At 48.2% G+C, this 19180-nt stretch overlaps 1 protein-coding gene across 3 annotated transcripts in view; it reads left to right on the top strand.

The window, feature by feature from the left end:
- Window positions 1–19180, top strand: part of LOC119963505 (probable E3 ubiquitin-protein ligase HERC3) — an 86117-nt gene that overhangs the window by 37001 nt on the left and 29936 nt on the right. For all 3 annotated transcript variants that reach the window (XR_005460115.1, XM_038792720.1, XM_038792719.1), the window contains exons 8-12: window positions 2508–2584; window positions 3384–3484; window positions 5189–5248; window positions 9229–9334; window positions 17974–18157. Coding sequence is in view for 2 of the 3 variants with exons in the window: in XM_038792720.1 (XP_038648648.1) it covers window positions 2508–2584; window positions 3384–3484; window positions 5189–5248; window positions 9229–9334; window positions 17974–18157 (528 nt within the window). In the remaining variant the exon portion in view is untranslated. The remainder of the gene's footprint in view (window positions 1–2507; window positions 2585–3383; window positions 3485–5188; window positions 5249–9228; window positions 9335–17973; window positions 18158–19180) is intronic.

The raw sequence follows: 19180 nt of genomic DNA, 5'->3' as shown, positions 1-19180 counted from the left end.
CAATTTTGGCTTTGGCTGACTGTGTGGAGTTTGCACGTTATAGAATCCCTTCAGTGTAAAAAGAGGCCATTTGGCCCATCAAGTCTGCACTGACACATTGAAAGACAACCCTACGTAGGCCCAGTCCCCCGCATTTTAATCCCACCCTAAGGGGAATTTATCACGGCCAATTCATCGAACCTGCACATCTTTGGACTGTGGGAGGAAGCCGCAACACCCGGAGGAATCCCACGGAGACACAGCGAGAACGTGCAGACTCCACAGAGACAGTCACCCAAGGTCGGGATTGAACCTGGGTCCATGGCACCGTGAGGCAGCGGTCCTACCCACTGTGCCACCATTGCACCCTGAGTGGGTTTCCTCCGGGTGCTCCAATTTCCTTTATTCCTTGTCCGACTCCCTACAGGACCCTGTATATAGAACCGCTTTCGCAGTCCCACCTGGACTGTGACAGCACCTACATGGACCACGACAACCAGATCCTTCCCTCCCACTTGTGGGCAGGATTCTCCGACCCCCCGCCGGGTCGGAGAATCGCCGGGGAGCAGCGTGAATCCCGCCCCGATGCCAGCTGCCGAATTCTCCGGCGCCGGGGGCGGGAATCACATTGTGCCGGTCGGGGGCCATTGGCAGTGCCCCCCCCCCCCCCCCCCCCCGGCAATTCTACGGTCCTGATGGGCTGAGCGGCCTCCCGTTTTCGGCCGGTCCCACCGGCGTGAAATACACAAGGTCCATATCAGCAGGATCTGGCTCTGAGTGCGGCGTGTGGAGTCCTCGGTGGGGGGGGATCCGGACCCCGGGGGGGGGGGGGGGGGGGGGGTGCCCCACGGTGGCCTGGCCCGCGATCGGGGCCCACCGATCTGCGGGTGGGCCTGTGCCGTGGGGACACTCCTTCCTTCCGCGCTGGCCTCTGTAAAGCTCCGCCATGGCTGGCGCGGAGAAGAAACCCCCTGCGGCATGCGCCAGAACACGCTGGCGCTCCCGCGCGTGCACCAACTCATGCCAGCCGGCGGAAGCCCTTCGGCAACGGTTGGTGTGGTGCCTACCACTCCAGTGCCGGCCTAGACCCCGGAAGTGCGGAGGATTCCGCAACTTCCGGGCGGCCCGACGCCAACGTGGTTCACGCCACTCTTTGGCACCGGTACCGCCCGCCCGCCGGTTGGGGGAGAATTCCGGCGGTTCCTCTCCAGCTCTGAGCAGATGTCCAGAATACAGGCACCAAGATACAGCACAGCCGACTGGACTTTGCTCTTTGCTGCAGTGAATAGTGTCAATCCACCTCACTACACTATTCCCTACTACCACTATGTTCCTTTTTGCTCCCTCCACTTGAATGGTTTCCTCTATCACAGTGCCCTGGTCAGTTTACTCATCCACCCTGCAGCCCGCTCTCATCCAGACAAACTCAGAGAGCCTCTAACATACGGAACAATTGCAAAGGCAGAGACTCCTGAACTCCTGCCCTCTTCGTCCTCTTACCTGGCCACTCACAGTCACCTGCCTCTCTCTCTGACCATTGGCCAAATCAGAAGCTCCTATCCTAAGAGTTGTGACTGCCTCCTCATAAAAAGCATCCAGGTAGTGTTCTTCCACCCTGATATGTTGCAATGTCTGCACCTCGGCCTCAAACTTGCTGACACTGAGCAACTCACCAAATTCCCAGCAATGCAGGCGCTCAGCTCCTAAGTTGCACTCAAGAACCCTGGACGGGATTCTCTGTCCCACTGCTCCAGTGTTCTGGTGCGGCCCCCCGCCGGTGGCTGGAATCCCCATCTCGCCAGCCGGCCAATGGGATCTCCCATTGTGGGCAGCCCCACGCTGTCGGGAAATCCCCGGGATTGGGTGCACTGCCGGCACAACGAAGAATCCCGACAGCGGAGGATCCTTCACAGTAAACTCAAATGGAGATCGAGCGACCGGACTCAATTAGTTGGCTAATCAACTGCTTAGCTCTCTCAGTAAAGTGTGTTTAGCTTGTCTAAGGCTGAGAGAAAAAAACTAATCTATTCACACAGCACTTTCCGGTTGCTGCGAATAACAGACTGGACTAGATTCTTCAAATACAAGATTAACACTTTAAACTCCCCCATTCACCACGCTCCCAGGTATGTACTCAGTTCCAAAGCTGCCCTCATTAGCCCTGAGATGCTGAGGATTACTGAAGCAGTATTATCGACATTATTCATTCCTCATTTGAAACCCATACATTGAGCCTTATTTTTATTTATTTGATTTTATAAATTCCACTGTCTATATTGATCATTGAAAAGTCCTATGTAAACATGTCACACTGTAATTACACCTTTGCCCTGGTGATGGCGCTGCAACATCTTCAGCCATATGGGTGGGTAATTACTCAGACACTTTCCTTTACAAATATTGACTGAGGAGTTTGTAACAGAAGAACATGACAAGAAAGGGTCACGGACGTAAAATTAACATAGACATAATGAAGAACAGGCTGACACATATTTTAAGCAATATCGCTGTGTTGTACAATTTGACAGGCCTTACAACCAAGCCGGCTGTGAGAAGAATTTTTGCTGGAGGAAACCAAAGCTTTGCAGAGCGCAGTGAAGAAGTGGTAAGACGATAAGTACATCTTAAGACCACGGGGAGATATTGGTGACCACACAATGGGTGGAGTTTTCCCAATATTTGTCAGAGTTTCAGGCCAGACTGACTGACTGTTTTATGGGTTTAAAGGCTGCAGATGGGGAGAGGAGCCAAACGGGCCCCATCCCAGGGAAAACACGCAACCTGAGCCTCTCCAGCCCAGCACCCCTGAGCCCCCACCTTCCATGAAGGACCCCCTCAGCAACCTGGAGGCAATTGTTGGGAGGCACTTATCAACTTGCCACCTGGCAAGCCGCCAGGTCCACATTCCTCGATACTTGCACCCAATCACGCCATATAACTCCCCGCTTATTGTCACAAGTAGGCTTCAAATGAAGTTACTGTGAAAAGCCCCTAGTTGCCACATTCCGGCACCTGCTCGGGGAGGCTGGTACGGTAATTGAACCGTGCTGCTGGGCCTGCCTTGATCTGCTGTAAAAGCCAGCTCTTTAGCCCTGTGCTAAACCATCCCCTATAGGGTTCTGGCTAGTGAACGGTGCATCCCGCCCGTCAATCAGATGGTTCTGCTGAATTGGGGCAGGACGCCGGGTTCGGACATAAGGAATCCCACTATCGCCGGCAGGGCAGGGCGGGCACGGAGACTCGTGGCAGTTCTGCCACCAGGCACGAATCCCAATTTTGGCCAGCACGCTATTCTGCGGCCGATCGTGAATCCCGCTTCAAACGGGTGGACCTGGAGAATCCTGCCGAATGTTTCTACCAGAGAAAATCGGTTTTTCTTGCATTCCTTGTGTTTTTTTTTCTAGGGTTTGGTGCCTTCTGTTAACCCATCTGCATTGAATACGTCGGAGAAAATCATGACATTGGACACTTTGCTGGAGAAAGAAATGGACAAAAACACAACAAAGTAATTTGCCTTCTTGATAAGTTCCCTTTACCTTCCCCAATTTCCCTATAACTACCTTCAGAAATTTATATCACGCTTCACCAGAAAAACACATGCAAAGGTTTTACATGTTGGGGTTAACTCCGGCATTCACACAGCTATTCCAAATGAGTTTGTGTCAATCGTGAAATTTATGTTCCAGTCTCTTGTGGTGCACATCTATAAAGAACAAATGAAATAGTTTTAGGGATGGGTTAGACACACCCTTGAGCCCATTCCACCATCCAATAAGATCCTGGCTGATCATCAAACTCAACTCTACTGCCCAGTCCCCTTGATTCCCTTAGATTCCAAGAATCCACAGATCTGAGCCTTGAAAATATTCAATGGCTGAGAGTCCACAGCTCTTTGGGGTAGTGAGTTCCCAATGTTGTGCCATCAGATGGGTTCCCAAGGTGCACCTGATATTCTGTAGGCAGCCATTGAAGATGTGAATATGCTGGTGGAGTCAGGATCTGAGGTCAGTGGTACTTCTGCCACACTTCAATCAGTGGGTTTTGGGGGCTTCTGTCACGTTTATAATCTATATTGTGTTGGATGCCATGTCGAGGACATTGGTTTACTGTGCAATGAAAAATGAAAATGGCTAATTGTCACAAGTAGGCTTCAATGAAGTTACTGTGAAAAGACTCCAATTGCCACATTCTGCCGCCTGTTTGGGGAGACTGTTACGGGAATTGAACCATGCTGCTCGCCTGCCTTGGTCTGCTTTGAAAGCCAGTGATTTAGCCCAGTGTGCTAAACCAGCTCCTAGAGGACTAGAGGACTCAATTCCCCAACGATTTTCAATCATCCTCCAGGAAATTTCAATGTAGTTACAGTTTCCAACATATCTCATCTCAGTTTCTACATGTTTAGTTCATGCAGTTTCTAAATATAATCCATGTTGAAGATGCCTATCGCATGTTATTGGGGCTGGTTTAACACAGGGCTAAATCGCTGGCTTTGAAAGCAGACCAAGGCAGGCCAGCAGCACGGTTCAATTCCCGTACCAGCCTCCCCGAACAGGCGCCGAAATGTGGCGACTAGGGGCTTTTCACAGTAACTTCATTTGAAGCCTACTTGTGACAATAAGCGATTTTCATTTCATATTGGCACAGAATTCAATTTCAATATTTATGTTAACACTTGTTAAACAGAAGGGGGTAGCAGTGGCGCAGTGATATTGTCACTGGACTAGTAATCCAGGGACCCAGGGTAATCCTCCGGCGACCTAGGTTCAAATCCCACCAAGACAGAAGGTGAAATTTGACTTCAATAAAAATCTGGGATTATGCCTCTTGACGATCATGAAACCATCGTTAATTGTCGTAAAAACCTATCTGGTTCACTAATGTCCTTTAGGGAAGGAAATCTGGCATAATTTCCCTGGCCTGGCCTACGTGTGACTCCAGACCCACAGCAATGTGGTTGACTCTTACATGCCCTTAAAAGCCAGCTCTCAGGCAATAAATACTGGCCCCCCCAGCGATGCCCACATCCCATGAACTTCCATAGGATGCAGCTGTACAATTACTGAGAATTTGACTATTCTGTAAATTATTCCATGTATTTAACATTTTAAAAAAAATAGATAATTAACCATAGTCCAAAAAGGACTAGGGCCATGTCCCTTCATTGAAAAGCCAACAACGTGAATTAAATTTGTCTGAATTTTATTTACAGGGCAATCGTTCGAGTATTTTCCACTTCTCAAACTTTGAGTGGAAGTTTCCTGGATGTCAGGTAAGCAAATGTTTTATAGCCGAACAATTAGCATCAAAATATCATAATTCGATGTGTACCTATTTGAGGTTCGATTTGAGGTTACTGCTTTATTCCCCACACCCAATCCAGAATCTTTTGGAAAAGAGCCGGAGGATACCTTTTATTTTCTGCTGTTTATTTGACTCCATTTCCTTCAGGAAGTTCATGGACTGAACAAAATGAAGTTTGGAGAAGTGTCATTTGAGAGTACCTTTAAGAAATGGGTGTTTATAAATGGGTGTGTATATAAATATCTGTAGTGAGAGTACCTTTAAGAAATGGGTGTTTATTACTGCAGTGATGTCAGAGAGTGGGTGGAGCTGGGCTGTCTGTCAGCTTTTTACTTTTGTTTTAGGCTGTTTGCTGCAGGTTGTGTTTTAGTTTCGTTTTCAGAGCTGGATAGCTGTAGTCACAGCCAGAAGGTGTATTAGAGCCTCTCTCTGTAACCTAAAGATCCTGGTGATTTAAAACTATTAACAGTAGTAACTTTAACCTGATGTGCTTCTGGTAAAAGGTGTTTTAAGTCTTATGTATGTTAAAAGGAAAGCTTAAAGGATTACTTAGTGTTGTATTCTTTGGGGGTTGTATTTGAATTAATGGTTGCTAAGATGTTCACTGTATGTTTTAAAAAGGTTAACTTGAGTTCATAGAATAAACATTGTTTTGCTTTAAAAAATACTTTTCCATTTTTGCTCTACCACATCTGTAGAGTGGGCCATGTGCTCCCCATACCACAATCTACTAAAAGTCGTGGGTCAGGTGAACTCCATGATACACTTTGGGGTTCTCTAAACCCTGGCCCATAACAATAAGCTAAAGGATTGTGCAGGAATGTCACGGGATTTACTGGACAGATTCTGTTATTGCGCCTGTCCTTTCTGTAGTCTCTCAAACGATCAAAGCTGCGTTAAGTGATAGGTCAGTGTGTCATCTTTTCTCCCCCCCCCCCCCCCACCCCCCCCCCCCCCCCCCCACACACACACACACACACACACACACACACACACACACACAGTCAACTTCAGTTTGGGAATTCATTACCCAGAATTTCCTCTGGCCGAAAACTTCCCGCCCATTAGCTTGTATCCTTCGCTCCATCACTCTTCCAGGAATTAGGGTACGCATCATAAAATATTTCAGATAGGCATCCGGACTATCTGAGGTGTAACAGGGGACCTGCCTCAGTTCAGGGGAGGAACGTCGCTAAGGTTGAGAAACTTCAACATTTTGAGAGGAAATATAATGGTAGCCTTCTGTGCATCTCCAACTTCCCTTACTCCACCATTGGTTGTCCTGCTTTACAGTAATCTAGATCCCAATGTCTGGAATGCCCCCCTCAAACCTCTCTGCTATGCCACTCTCATTCTTCAAGGGGCTTCTTAAAGCCTTGCCTCCATGTCTAAGCTTCAGATCAATTAGCCTAATCTCTTTTTTTGACTTGATGTCAAATTTCTGTCAGATAACACTCCTTTGAAGCCCCCGGGACATTTTATTACATTGGAGATGCCATATAAATGCAGGTTGTGGTTGTTGGGTTGGATGTGGTTTCCCAATATAAATATCATAGGTAGAAGACCTGTCCTCCACAAGAAAGACCTAGGGCGGGATTCTCCGATAATGGGGCTAAGTGTTGACGCCGCCGTTTACGACGTCATCTGGCCAGCGATCCCCCAACCCGCAGGGGACCAGCACAGCACTGGAGCGCTTCACGCAGCTCCAGCTGCCGATACGGGCCACAGCACAGGTGGCGCGGGTCCACGCATGCGCGCCACGGTCGGCGCAGGTCTCCACTGTGGCCCCTATGCAACATGGCAGAGCCCTACAGGGGCCTGATGCGGAGGAATATTGCCCCCCCCCCCCCCCCCCAGAATTAGCCCGCCCACTGAACAGCATCCCCTGATTGCGGGCCTGACAACCTTGGAGGCCCCCCGCGGAGTCGGATCCCCCCTGCCCCCCACCAGGATGGCCCCCGCAGACAGAGCGCCGAGGTCCCGCTGAGAAAGACCGCATGCGAACAACGCCGGCGGCACTCGGCCAAACTCAGCAGGCACCCGGTCCGTTGAGCACGGAGAATCGCCGGGGGGTGGGGGGCACATTTACCGGCGCCTCGGCGACTGTGCCAGCCCGGCGCCGGAACAGCGTTACGGGATTCACACACCCCACCCCGCTGATTCTCCGACCCGGCCCCTATACTCCACAAGTCCAAAGATGTGCGTTTTAGGTGCATTGTCTGTGATAGATTGCCCTTAGTGTCCAAGGATGCACAGGTTAGGTTGTGGGGGTTACAGGGATAGGGCAGGGTGGGCAGGGGAGTGGGCGTTAGAGGGGGTTACAGGGATAGGGCAGGGTGGGCAGGGGAGTGGCCATGGGTAGAGTTCTCATTCGAACGGTTGGTGCAGACTCAGTGGGTTGAATAGCCTCCTTCTGCACTGTAGGGATTCCATGTGTCTATGGAACAATGAGGCTGAATAATGATAAATGGACCCCAAACATACCATTCCAAGGGGTATATTTTAAATGTAGTGAATACCAGGCATAATGGGGTGGTGTGGGGGGTGGAGGAGGGGTGGGGGGGGTTTGCTTTAAGAGTTTTGCTGATTCACTTTACCAGACCAGATCGCCGCCCTGGTGGTGACTGTGAAGATTTACCCCAACAAAGCTGAGCGTTTGAGCTCCGGCACATTGTTTCAGAGCAGTATATAGAATTGGGTCAGCACAAAGAGCCGGTACTTCAATCAATCAACGGTGACAATATAACAGCCAGTATAATGCTATAAAAGCAAAATACTGCAGATGCTGGAGATCTAAAATAAAAAACAGTAAGTGTTGTAAACACTCAGACAGTCTGGCAGCATCTGTGCAGAGAGATGCAGAATTCATGGCCGGGATTCTCCCCTACCCGGCGGGGTGGGGGGACTCGGCGTAGCGGAGTGGCGCCAACCACTCCGGCGCCACGTCTCCCCAAAGGTGTGGAATTCTCTGCACATTTAGGAGCTAGGCCCGCGCCAACGGCGTTTGGAGCTACGCTGCCCGGCGTCGGGGCTGGCCGAAAGGCCTTCTCCGGTCCGCGTATGCGCTGGTGCATCAGCGGCCGCTGACGTCACCATCGGTGCATGCGCGGTAGGGGGGTCTTTTCCGCCTCCGCTATGGTGGAGGCCGTGGCGGCAGCGAAAGAAAAAGAGTGCCCCCACGGCACTGGCCCGCCCGCCAATCGGTGGGCCCCGATCGCGGGCCAGGCCGCCGTGGGGCCACCCCCCGGGGTCTGATCGCCCCGCGCCCCTCCCCAGGACCCCGGGGGCCCGCTCGCGCCGCCAATCCCGCCGGCACAGAGGTGGTTAAACCACGTCGGCGGAATTGGCCTGTCAGCAGCAGGACTTCGGCCCATCGCGGGCCGGAGAATCGCCGTGGGGGGCACGCCGATCGGCGGGGCGTGATTCCCGCTCCCGCCGTTTCCCGGGTGGCGGAGAATTCCGGCGGGGGCGGGATTTACGCCGGCCCCAGGCGATTCACCGACCCTGCGGGGGGTCGGAGAATTCCGCCTTATGTTTCAAGTCCAATTTGACTTATGTTATTCTCTAAGTCTGAATAAAGATTGTAGACTTCCAGTTAACACAAATACTTTATTCAATGGGTTCGTCCTGTTTCCAGAGCTTAACTAGATATAATACAGTCAAGAGGTATGACCAGTGACGCTAAGGTAAACTGCCTATGCTGAGCTGTCTCTGTCTGCTGCTGCTCACTGGCCCTGTGCTTCTGAAAGAGGCGGATCCTCCCTTGGGCTGGACCCGTTTATGATGCTGCCCTCTAGTGATGCTGTGGCTGTTAAATCTGTCTGTAGTCCCTGGTGTATGTGCAGATGTGTGTACGGATATGTACAGATCACTACATGACTTCTTCACAACAATATCTGATGGTTTCCACGATGCATTAATAATCATTCTTGCTATCTTTCTAAACAGCAAGGATGGCCATTTCAACACAAACGGAGAGGTGTCCGGCCTGGACATGTCTGCAGTATATCTTGGCTTCGTGAAGTTGGTTAAAAACCCCTCCGTGTTGGAACAGGTAATGTTATTGATTAATCACTACTCAGTACCTTGACTATGCTATTGGTCACCCACACTGATATCCCCCTACTTAACTCAGTGTCTCATTTATTTTAGAATGCATCTGAAATGCCCAGGGAGGTTTTATTCTGTTAAAGGCACCAAATGAATATCAGCTGTTGTAATCAACTTTATGTCAACCCTCAGGCTGATTAGTACAGTACAGCTAGAGGCTTCTGTGAGCTCCCCCATTTTATACAGTGAGGGGAAGGAATAACCCATGACCCCGAGTATCCTGATGGATAACAATCCAAGATTTAGAACCACTCACTCGGAATATCTGGAGAGGGGTTTGAACCCTGAACCTGTGTTGTTACTCGTGTCTTAATAAAGCTCGTAGTCTCAAATGTGGAGAAGATGCTTTATTATGAGTTCGTTCACTCTTCAGAGCTGTTTCCTAAGGTGACCTTCAGTGTTCCTAGCTGGCGTGTGTCTTGTATCTGTGTTGCTCCAAGTTCTGCCCTTAGTGAAGTGTGTCCTCACTTCCTGTCCCCGTCTATTTATATGGCTCTCCCGTGCCCCCTCTAGTGTTTGCTCAGTTGTATTGCATCTAGTTAACTTGTGATCACCACATCCCCCTTTTTCTCTTTACATATTTTCTGTACATCGTTAAAGAAAATTGTACCTCCTGTCCCGGTGTATTTCTAGCTCTCCCTCTGGTGTTTGCTCAGTTGTTTTGTATCTAGTCAATCTACGATCACCACATCCCCCTTTTTCTCTTTACATATTTGCTGTACATCGTTAAAGAAAATTATAGAAAACAGTTACTTATGATATGCGTATCTATACAGGTGATGGTGCTATTGCATACTGTACAAAGCCAATGTAGTTATATGTCCAATCTCAATAAAACATTTGTGAGTCCAAACTTGATGAATTTGTTCAGAGCTTTTTTTTTTTTTTGTTGTTGATGACGTGATGATATTGATATTGCAAGTCCGCTGTGAATGTTGTTGGTGTTCCTTGTTCTTTTTAAGTACCCAATGCATCATCCCGAGGTGTTTGCATGGTCACCTCACTGATGTTGACTGGCATGGCCTTTTTTCTGTGCTTGTGGTGTTGATTTATTGTCTCATCCGCCTTGGATGCTGGTGTGCTTGCTCGTTCTGGAGCAGACGTGAGTTTGTGCGATTCGTTGTCATCCCATGACATGTTTGTAGTCTTGACATCGTTTTGCAGTGTGCTGTGGCATTGTCCTTCATGTGCCGAGTAGTACCATTGCGTACAAGTCGTTGTTTCATTGCTGTTGTTTCTGTCGTTCCTGTTTTTGTTGTTTTCGTTGCCGTACTTCTTGCTATTGTTGGTGGTCTTGTCGCGCTTCATGTTGCTTTTGTTCTTGCTGTTGTTTGTCCCGTTTCTGCTGTGCTTCTTTTGACTTTTGTTTTTCTTGTTATACTCTATGCGTGTCCCGAGTGGATAATTTGAGTCATTGAGCATTTCGTCTCGAGAGTGGTGCGAATGATCTGATGTTGCATCGGTGCAGGTGACATCAATCATTTGTGGAGAATTGGATTCCTCATCTTTGCTTTCTTGGTGCTCCTCTTCCGTAGTCAAATTCTTCTCGATTTCATTTGACGCGGTGTCTCTGGATTCTTGGCGCTCCTCTTCTGGAGTCAAAACCTCCATGATTACAATTGACGTGATGTCTGTGGACTTCTGGCGCTCCTCTTCTGGAGTCGAAATCTGCATGATTTCAGTTGACGTGGTGTCTGTGGACTCTTGGTGCTCCGCTTCTGGAGTTGAAATCTTCATGATTTCCGTTGATGTTATCTCACTGGACTCCAGGTGCTCCTCTTCTGGAGTCAAAATCTGCATGGTTTCTTCTGGCTTGGTCTCTCTGGACTCCAGGTGCTCCTCGTCTGGAGTCAGAATCTGCATGGTTTCTTTTGGCTTGGTCTCTCTGGACTCCAGGTGCTCCTCTTCTGGAGTCAAAATCTGCATGTTTTCTTTCGGCATCGTCGCTCTGGACTGTTGGGTGGCCCGACTCTGTGCTTCTGTACAGACAAGCTGAGAACTGTCAGTCTCGCTGTGATCCTGTACGTCGAGTGCGATCACCTTGTTACTGTTCTCGCTCTGTGCGTCGGTACAGACAAGCTGAGAACTGTCAGTCTCGCTGTGATCCTGTACGTCGAGTGTGATCATCTTGTCACTGTCTTCGCATGCAGTGGGTAGAGGTGCATTGTGTTCTTCTTGTTCATGTGAGCTTGTCAGACTTTCATAGTCTGCTTGCGGTTGCTCAGATACTGCGGGTTTACCTGCATGGTCTTGTTCATGCATGGTGTTCGCCAGGGAGTGTTTGCTTGCATCCCTTTTGGAGTCTTTCATTACTCGCACTGTGGAGCCTGTCATCGCTCGCTCTGTGGAGTCTTCCTGTGCTCTCTGTGTGGCGTCGTCTTCGTCTTGGGTATTGCTGTCATCCAATGTATTGACGAGCTGCCATGGCCTCATGGTGTTGGATTCATCTACCATGAGTAGAGTCGTGTTGAGCTTTGCAACGGTGTCGCTGATGCTGTGATCAGCATGTCCAAATAACTCCTCCATGTCTGAGTAGTATTCTTTGAAACCCATTTCATCTTCGTTGGCTTCTTCTACCACGAGTTGATTCGTGTTGAACTTTGCGACCGTGTCGCTGATGCTGTGAGAAGCATATCCGACTGACTCAGCTGTGTCTGAGTAGTATTCTTCGAATAACAAATCATCGTGGTTGGATTCTTCTACCACGAGTTGATTCGTGTTGAACGTTGCGACCGTGTCGCTGATGCTGTGAGAAGGATATCCGACTGACTCAGCTGTGTCTGAGTAGTATTCTTCGAAAAACAAATCATCTTTTGTTGTTTCGGAATTCTTTTTGTTCTCTTCACTTTGGGTGGTGCAGACTGCTTTTTTCAGGGTGTTGTGCAAGTTGTCTTTAACTGTTGGTGTAAGTTCAGGCGTTTTTCTGTGTTCTGAGGCAAGAAAATTTGCGTTTACCACTTTAAGTGTCTTATTTTCAATTTTCGGGCATTTCCCTTTTAAGTGGGCGTGGTCGGGATGCTCAGACGTCATGACGTCACGCGCAGGAATGCATTGCGCATGCGCAAATCGGCCTTCCTCCTTCACTGCGCGATTTTGTTTCCATTGCGCATGCGCGGCGTGCGCATGCGCATTACGATCCGCGACCAAAACTTCTTTTGACTGCGCATGCGCGGCTTGCGCATGCGCATAACGATCGGCACCGCGATATTTTTTAAACTGCGCATGCGCGGCTTCCGGTTCCGGCGCATGCGCAGACGCAATTTGTAGTTCTTTGCTTACCGGAGACTGCAAAATGTGCTCCGACGCCATTTTTTCGCGGATTTCAGCGATTTTTCTTTCCCATCTGGACTGGATTTCTAAAAGTTGTAAGTTACCTTCTCTTCCCGATTTGGACTGGGTTTCAGCATTTTGGCTTTGTGAGAAATTCTTGTTATTTCTTCTTTTTGATCTGTACTTTTCATTCGCGATTTCTTGTTCTTTTCGTGATTTTTTAAGTTTTGCATCACTCAGTCTCTGTGCAGTTTGGACTCTGAGTATGTCTTGCTGTTCAAATTTCACACAGTACTCTTCAAATTTGTTTAGTAACGTTTGTAAGCTGTTTCTGTCTTCATCTTTTGAGTATTTAAATCCATTATACACTTTCCTATTTACAGGCCCTGCGGTGAGAATTGCTATTTTAATGTTGTCGGAGGCGTCTTGTACCTCATTAGCTACGAGATCCAAATCAAACATTTGTTTAAACCTTTTCCAGATACCTCTTACATTGCCAGTCAGGTCCAGCTGCTCTGGGTGTCCAAGCCACATCCTCGAATTAGCGATGTCTTCCCAAGTCAAATGTCCAGTAGGAGATTTCCATGCCATTTTGAGCTTTCTGTATCTGCCACTGAGTTGTCCTGTAGTAAGCATCTGAAGCCACTCCTGGGTACCATGTGTTGTTACTCGTGTCTTAATAAAGCTCGTAGTCTCAAATGTGGAGAAGATGCTTTATTATGAGTTCGTTCACTCTTCAGAGCTGTTTCCTAAGGTGACCTTCAGTGTTCCTAGCTGGCGTGTGTCTTGTATCTGTGTTGCTCCAAGTTCTGCCCTTAGTGAAGTGTGTCCTCACTTCCTGTCCCCGTCTATTTATATGGCTCTCCCGTGCCCCCTCTAGTGTTTGCTCAGTTGTATTGCATCTAGTTAACTTGTGATCACCACAGAACCTTTCGATTCAGAGGCAGGAACACTGCCACTAAGCCAAAGATTAAGCTCTTTAAAGTTCAATAAGACTGGATTTCGCTGTGCAGGTATTCTGGTCAAGATGCCAAAATATGATGTCTGACAGCAGTGTGTAAATCTGCTTGATGTGACCTTACTCCAAGCCCTGGCACCCTATTCTGTTGACCAAATGGTTCTCTCACCATAGTTAATCTGATGCCATAGATTACTTCACAGCTCCAGGGTCCCAGGTTCGATTCCCGGCTGGGTCACTGTCTGTGTGGAGTCTGCACGTCCTCCCCCTGTGTGCGTGGGTTTCCTCCGGGTGCTCCGGTTTCCTCCCACAGTCCAAAGATGTGCGGATTAGGTGGATTGGCCATGCTAAATTGCCCGTAGTGTCCTAATAAAAGTAAGGTTAAGGGGGGGGGGGGTTGTTGGGTTACGGGTATAGGGTGGATACGTGAGTTTAAGTAGGGTGATCATGGCTCGGCACAACATTGAGGGCCGAAGGGCCTGTTCTGTGCTGTACTGTTCTATGTTCTATGTTCTATTAGAATGAAAGATTCTGTGGGATTTACATCAATAAATACTTTTTATTCATTCACAGACACAAAATAGCAGTTAATATATTTGAAAATGTACAGGAGAGAAATTTATTTTTTTGAGCAGATCATTTTTACCCCACGCCTGCTTTCCATAAAATCCCAACAGTGCAGAAGGAGGCTATTCGGCCCATCGGGTCTGCACTGACCTGCCAAAAAAAGCACTCTATTTCAGCCCCCCCTCCTCACCCCACCACCCTACCCTGTACCCTGCGGGTGTCAATGCCACGTTGTAAAGTTACTGATTCAACTCAGGTCTGTTCTTCGTCACTAGCTGCGACCAGTTCAATGCTGCCAATCGCTTTACTGCTATCCTAAAATCACCACACTAAGTTGTCAGCTGAAATGCAAATAGAAGGTGCGGCAAGGACACAACAAAGGAGAGGGAAAGTTTCCTGTTTTTGAGTGAGAACCTTCATCTGACCTGATGAAATTTTACACCCGGCCCATTGAAACTGGATTTCAGACAGGATTTCCCAATGGACTGCACTTGATCTCTTCACAAACTAATTCGCTCCACCGACGTTGTTACCATGAATTTTGAGAGACACCTTTCCTTCTGCCCTTGTCCTAAATAACAACATTAGTCTGTACAGCCACAGTATATTACAGAAGTTATTAATTTCGCTATAATATTTTTATTCTTTATGTTGTAACGTTTGAGCCCGGGAAATGCACTAACAATGAAAATACCCAGATGCAGAGAGCACTTTTTAATACACTATAGGTGTAACATAAGTGCTAACTATTATTGCTGCTTGATGCTGCAGCTGTGATTTGAAAGTCAGCACAGAAAAAACCCCCAATATGCTTGTTGGATACTCTTGAGACTGATGTGAAATTTTTCACAAACCTTCAAGCACCTCTCAAAATGAAAAACATCACCCTCACAAATTATTAAAAACATGCTCTTTTACTATTTGCTCAGACTTTGAACATTCTAGAAATGTGGTGAACGTATTGCATTAACCATTCACCATGTATGTCACTGTATCACGCTGTTGCCCATGTGGGCTCCACCTATGGACCATTGTAAGGTATTACCTGGAATGTATCATGTTGGTGCCCGTGTGGGCTCCGCCCCTGGCTCCACCCCCCGGAGGTATAAAGAGCAGTAGCCCTGTAGGCAGCTCTCAGTAGCAGAGCAGTCGCAGGCAGGCACTGTTCTAGTCGATTAAAGCCACAGTTTACATCCACTCTCTGTTTCGCATAAATTGATGATCGCATCAAGAATAAAGCGCTTCTTCAGTTACAATCTGTAAATGATCTTATAAATCTTCAAAAGGTTGCTTCAGGGATACCTACGTGGAAACCTCCAAAGTTTAACAATTGTCACACCAGTAAATGTTTACCAGAGAATGGTGGAATCTCATTAACATTTCTTTGAATTCCTGTCAACTATGATACCATCCCGTCATTGTATGAACATCTGAATTTCAATTAGCTATTGGCCAGTAGTTACATAGTTTGTTGCTGGAATTCACAGTTAAATTTAATGATCTTAGGGGCGGCACGGTGGTGCAGTGCTTAGCACTGCCACCTCACGGCGCTGCATATCCCGGGGTTCAATCCCGGCCCCGGGTTACTGTCCGTGTGGAGTTTGCATATTTTCCTTGTGTCTTGTGGGTCTCACGCCCACAATCCAAAAGGTCGTGCAGGGTAGGTGAATTGGCCACGCTAAATTGTTCCTGAATTGGAAAAAAAAGAATTGGGTACTTAATAAATTAAATGAGCTTACATTATGATATTAATAAGGAATTAAGAAATATGAGTAACCCTTTGGCGACCTGGGTTCTAATCCCGCCATGGCGGATGGTAAAATTTGAATTCAATAGAAATCTGAAATTAGAAGTCTCATGTTGACCATAAAACCACTGTCGAAAAAATGCAACTGGTTCAATAATGGCCCGCGGGAAGGAAATCTGGTGTCCTTGCCGGGTCTGGTTCACATCTCACTCTGGATCCACAGCAATGCGGTTGACTCTTACATGCCCTCTGAGATCGGCGGCACGGTAGCACAGTGGTTAGCACTGTTGGTTCACAGCGCCGTGTCCCAGGTTCGATTCCCGCCTTGGGTCACTGTCTGTGCGGAGTCTGCACGTTCTCCCCGTGTCTGCGTGGGTTTCCTCCGGGTGCTCCGGTTTCCTCCCACAATTCCTGAAAGACATGCTTGTTGGGTGAATTGGACATTCTGAATTCTCCCTCAGTGCACCCGAACAGGTGCCGGAGTGTGGCGACTAGGGGATTTTCACAACGACTTCACTGCAGTGTTAATGTTAACTTACTTGTGACAATAATAATCATTATTTATTAAAGATGGCCCAGCAAGGGCAGCACGGTGGCCAAGTGGTTAGCACAACCGCCTCACGGCGCTGAGGTCCCAGGTTCGATCCCGGCTCTGGGTCACTGTCCATGTGGAGTTTGCACGTTCTCCCCGTGTCTGCGTGGGTTTCGCCCCCACAACCCAAAAATGTGCAGATTAGGTGGATTGGCCACGCTAAATTGCCCCTTAATTGGAAAAAATAATTGGGTAATCTAAATTTATATTAAAAAAAAGATGGCCCAGCAAACCACTCAGTTATATCAAACTGCTAAAAGGGCTAAAAGGGATGAAGGACCCGGCGAATGTCCTCCTCCTTAACAGCATTGTGGGTGTACCTATATCACATGGATTACCATGGTTGAAAAAGCAGCTCACCACCACTTTCTCAAGGGCAACAAATGTACAGCCGTGTGAACTGCAAAGACTTTTACTCTGCCTACCCGGATGGGGAGCTCACATGCAGGGAATCCCCACGCTCACATGAGAAACCTGTCAGGCCCACTACATGTGCAGGAATGAAGCTTGCAGGAGAAGAGGAAATATGGGACAAAATCTACCCCGGGAAGGCCTGACCCAGGACAGAAAATGAAAGGTCGGATTACCGGACAGTCCTGGAAAATCCGGAACGGTTGGCCGCCCCTGATTGGAGTACAAGCCAAAAGGCACCTTGCCACAATTGTACGGGGTTTCGGTGAAATCACATCTGGATTATTGCGAGCACTTTTAATCTCCTTTAATGAAGGAAACCTCCCTTCCTTACCTGGTCTGGCCTGGATGTGACTCCAGACCCACAGCAATGTGGTTGACTCTTAATGACTCCCTCAAGGGCAATTAGGGATGGGCAATAAATGCTGCCACAGCCTGCGACGCCCATGTCCCATGAACAAATTTTTTAAGAATTGGCCTCCACACTTAAAGAATGGTTTACCTGCACTGGAGACAGTACAGCTAAGCATACTGAAAGGCGAGGGTTGTTCGACTTTGAAGTAAACTGGGTGTATATTCACTTGAGGTTAGAAGAATGAGAGATATTCTCATCAGAACACTCGAGATTGCGAAGGGGCTTTTCGGGGCAGATACTGAAGCATTGTTTCCCCTGGCCGGGGAATCTCGGACAAGAGGGTACAGCTTCAGGAAAAGGGCCGATCATTTCGGACTGACGTGAGAAGACATTTCTTCTCTCAAACGGTTCCGAATCATTGGAGTTCTCCACCCCAGAGGATTGTGGATGTCCCATCATTGATCATTGGTCTCCCTGGGAATTGAGGGAATTCAGAAGCAGATGGGGAAGCGAAGGTAAATCCCATGATCAGCCATGGTCGTGTTGGCTTGTGGAGTAGATTCGATGGGCCGAATAGTCTCCTCCTGCTCCTACTTCCTTATATTCTTATATTAATGTACTAAGCGGATTCTCTTTATTATAAAGGCGTTACAATCCTGCCGCTGACATTCATGATTTTACAGGTGAAGAACGCAGTGCAAGATAAACTGATCCCGTCATTACCTCGATCTCCAGCTTGTGTGGAAACAATGCGGGTTTACATTATTCTCCCAGAACTCATCATTGTGCTGACAGACTCCGCAACGCTGACAGACTCTTTAAACAAAGCCATTCTCTCGCTCCAAGGAAGTTATTTTAAAATTCTTGGTAAGTTCTCGAAACATTTTTTTAAACATAATTGAAACATTTTTTTAAACATAATTGAAAGGAAAGTCACAATTAGAGGAAAATAATTCAGAAATCAAATTGGTTTTCCCATTTTGTGCATTCAAACAATGACAATGCTTCAAAAGATATCTCATTGATTGTAAAGTACATTATGGAGTCCTGAGGTTGCGAAAGACACGATAGATATTCAACCATTTCTGTCTTTTCCATACCATCTTAAAAGACCAAATATCTTGGATGATAATAATTTGACAAGGTAATCACTGGCACATCTCCAAATCAGAACTTTGTTGGAAACACTATGTAGGCACTGTGGTGATATGCATCACTGTAAATACATACACAAGGAGTTAATGTAAATACACGTAGACTAGATAGACACTAGAGGGAGCACCAGAGACATGACACACAGACATTCAACCAATAGGCCAGTAAGATAGGACACGACCAATGGGCATTCAAGACACACACAGAGGTGACACCACCACAGGAGGGCATTACACCAACCCATATATAAGGACACAGCACACATGGGGCGGGATTCTCCGTAGCCCTTCGTAACGCGCGTTGCCTGCGAGAAAAATCGGTGTTAATGACTCCGGCGTCGGGGCCTTCTTTAAGGCCGCTATTCTCCGTTCCCGGAGGGGCTAGCAGCTGACTGACGCTATACGCGTCAGTTTCACCAGCTGCGGAAGTGGTGAGACCCGGCGTTTTTTGGAGGATAAGGAGGAGAGAGACAGACCCGGCTTTTGGGGGGGGGGGGGGGGGGGGGGGGGGGGGGGGGGGTGGTGTGTTCCGGCATTTGGGGGGGGGGGTGTGTGTGTTCCGGCATTTGGGGGGGGGGGGGTGTGTGTTCCGGCATTTGGGGGGGGGGGGGGTGTGTTCCGGCATTTGGGGGGGGGGGGTGTGTGTGTTCCGGCATTTGGGGGGGGGGGGGGTGTGTGTTCCGGCATTTGGGGGGGGGGGGGTGGGTGGTGTTCCGCATTTGGGGGGGGGGGTGTG

This window comes from Scyliorhinus canicula, chromosome 3 (genome assembly GCF_902713615.1).
Source record: "Scyliorhinus canicula chromosome 3, sScyCan1.1, whole genome shotgun sequence".
Taxonomy (NCBI): domain Eukaryota; kingdom Metazoa; phylum Chordata; class Chondrichthyes; order Carcharhiniformes; family Scyliorhinidae; genus Scyliorhinus; species Scyliorhinus canicula.
The sequence above is the reverse complement of the archived record's forward strand: the minus strand, read 5'-3'. Positions and strand labels throughout refer to the sequence as shown.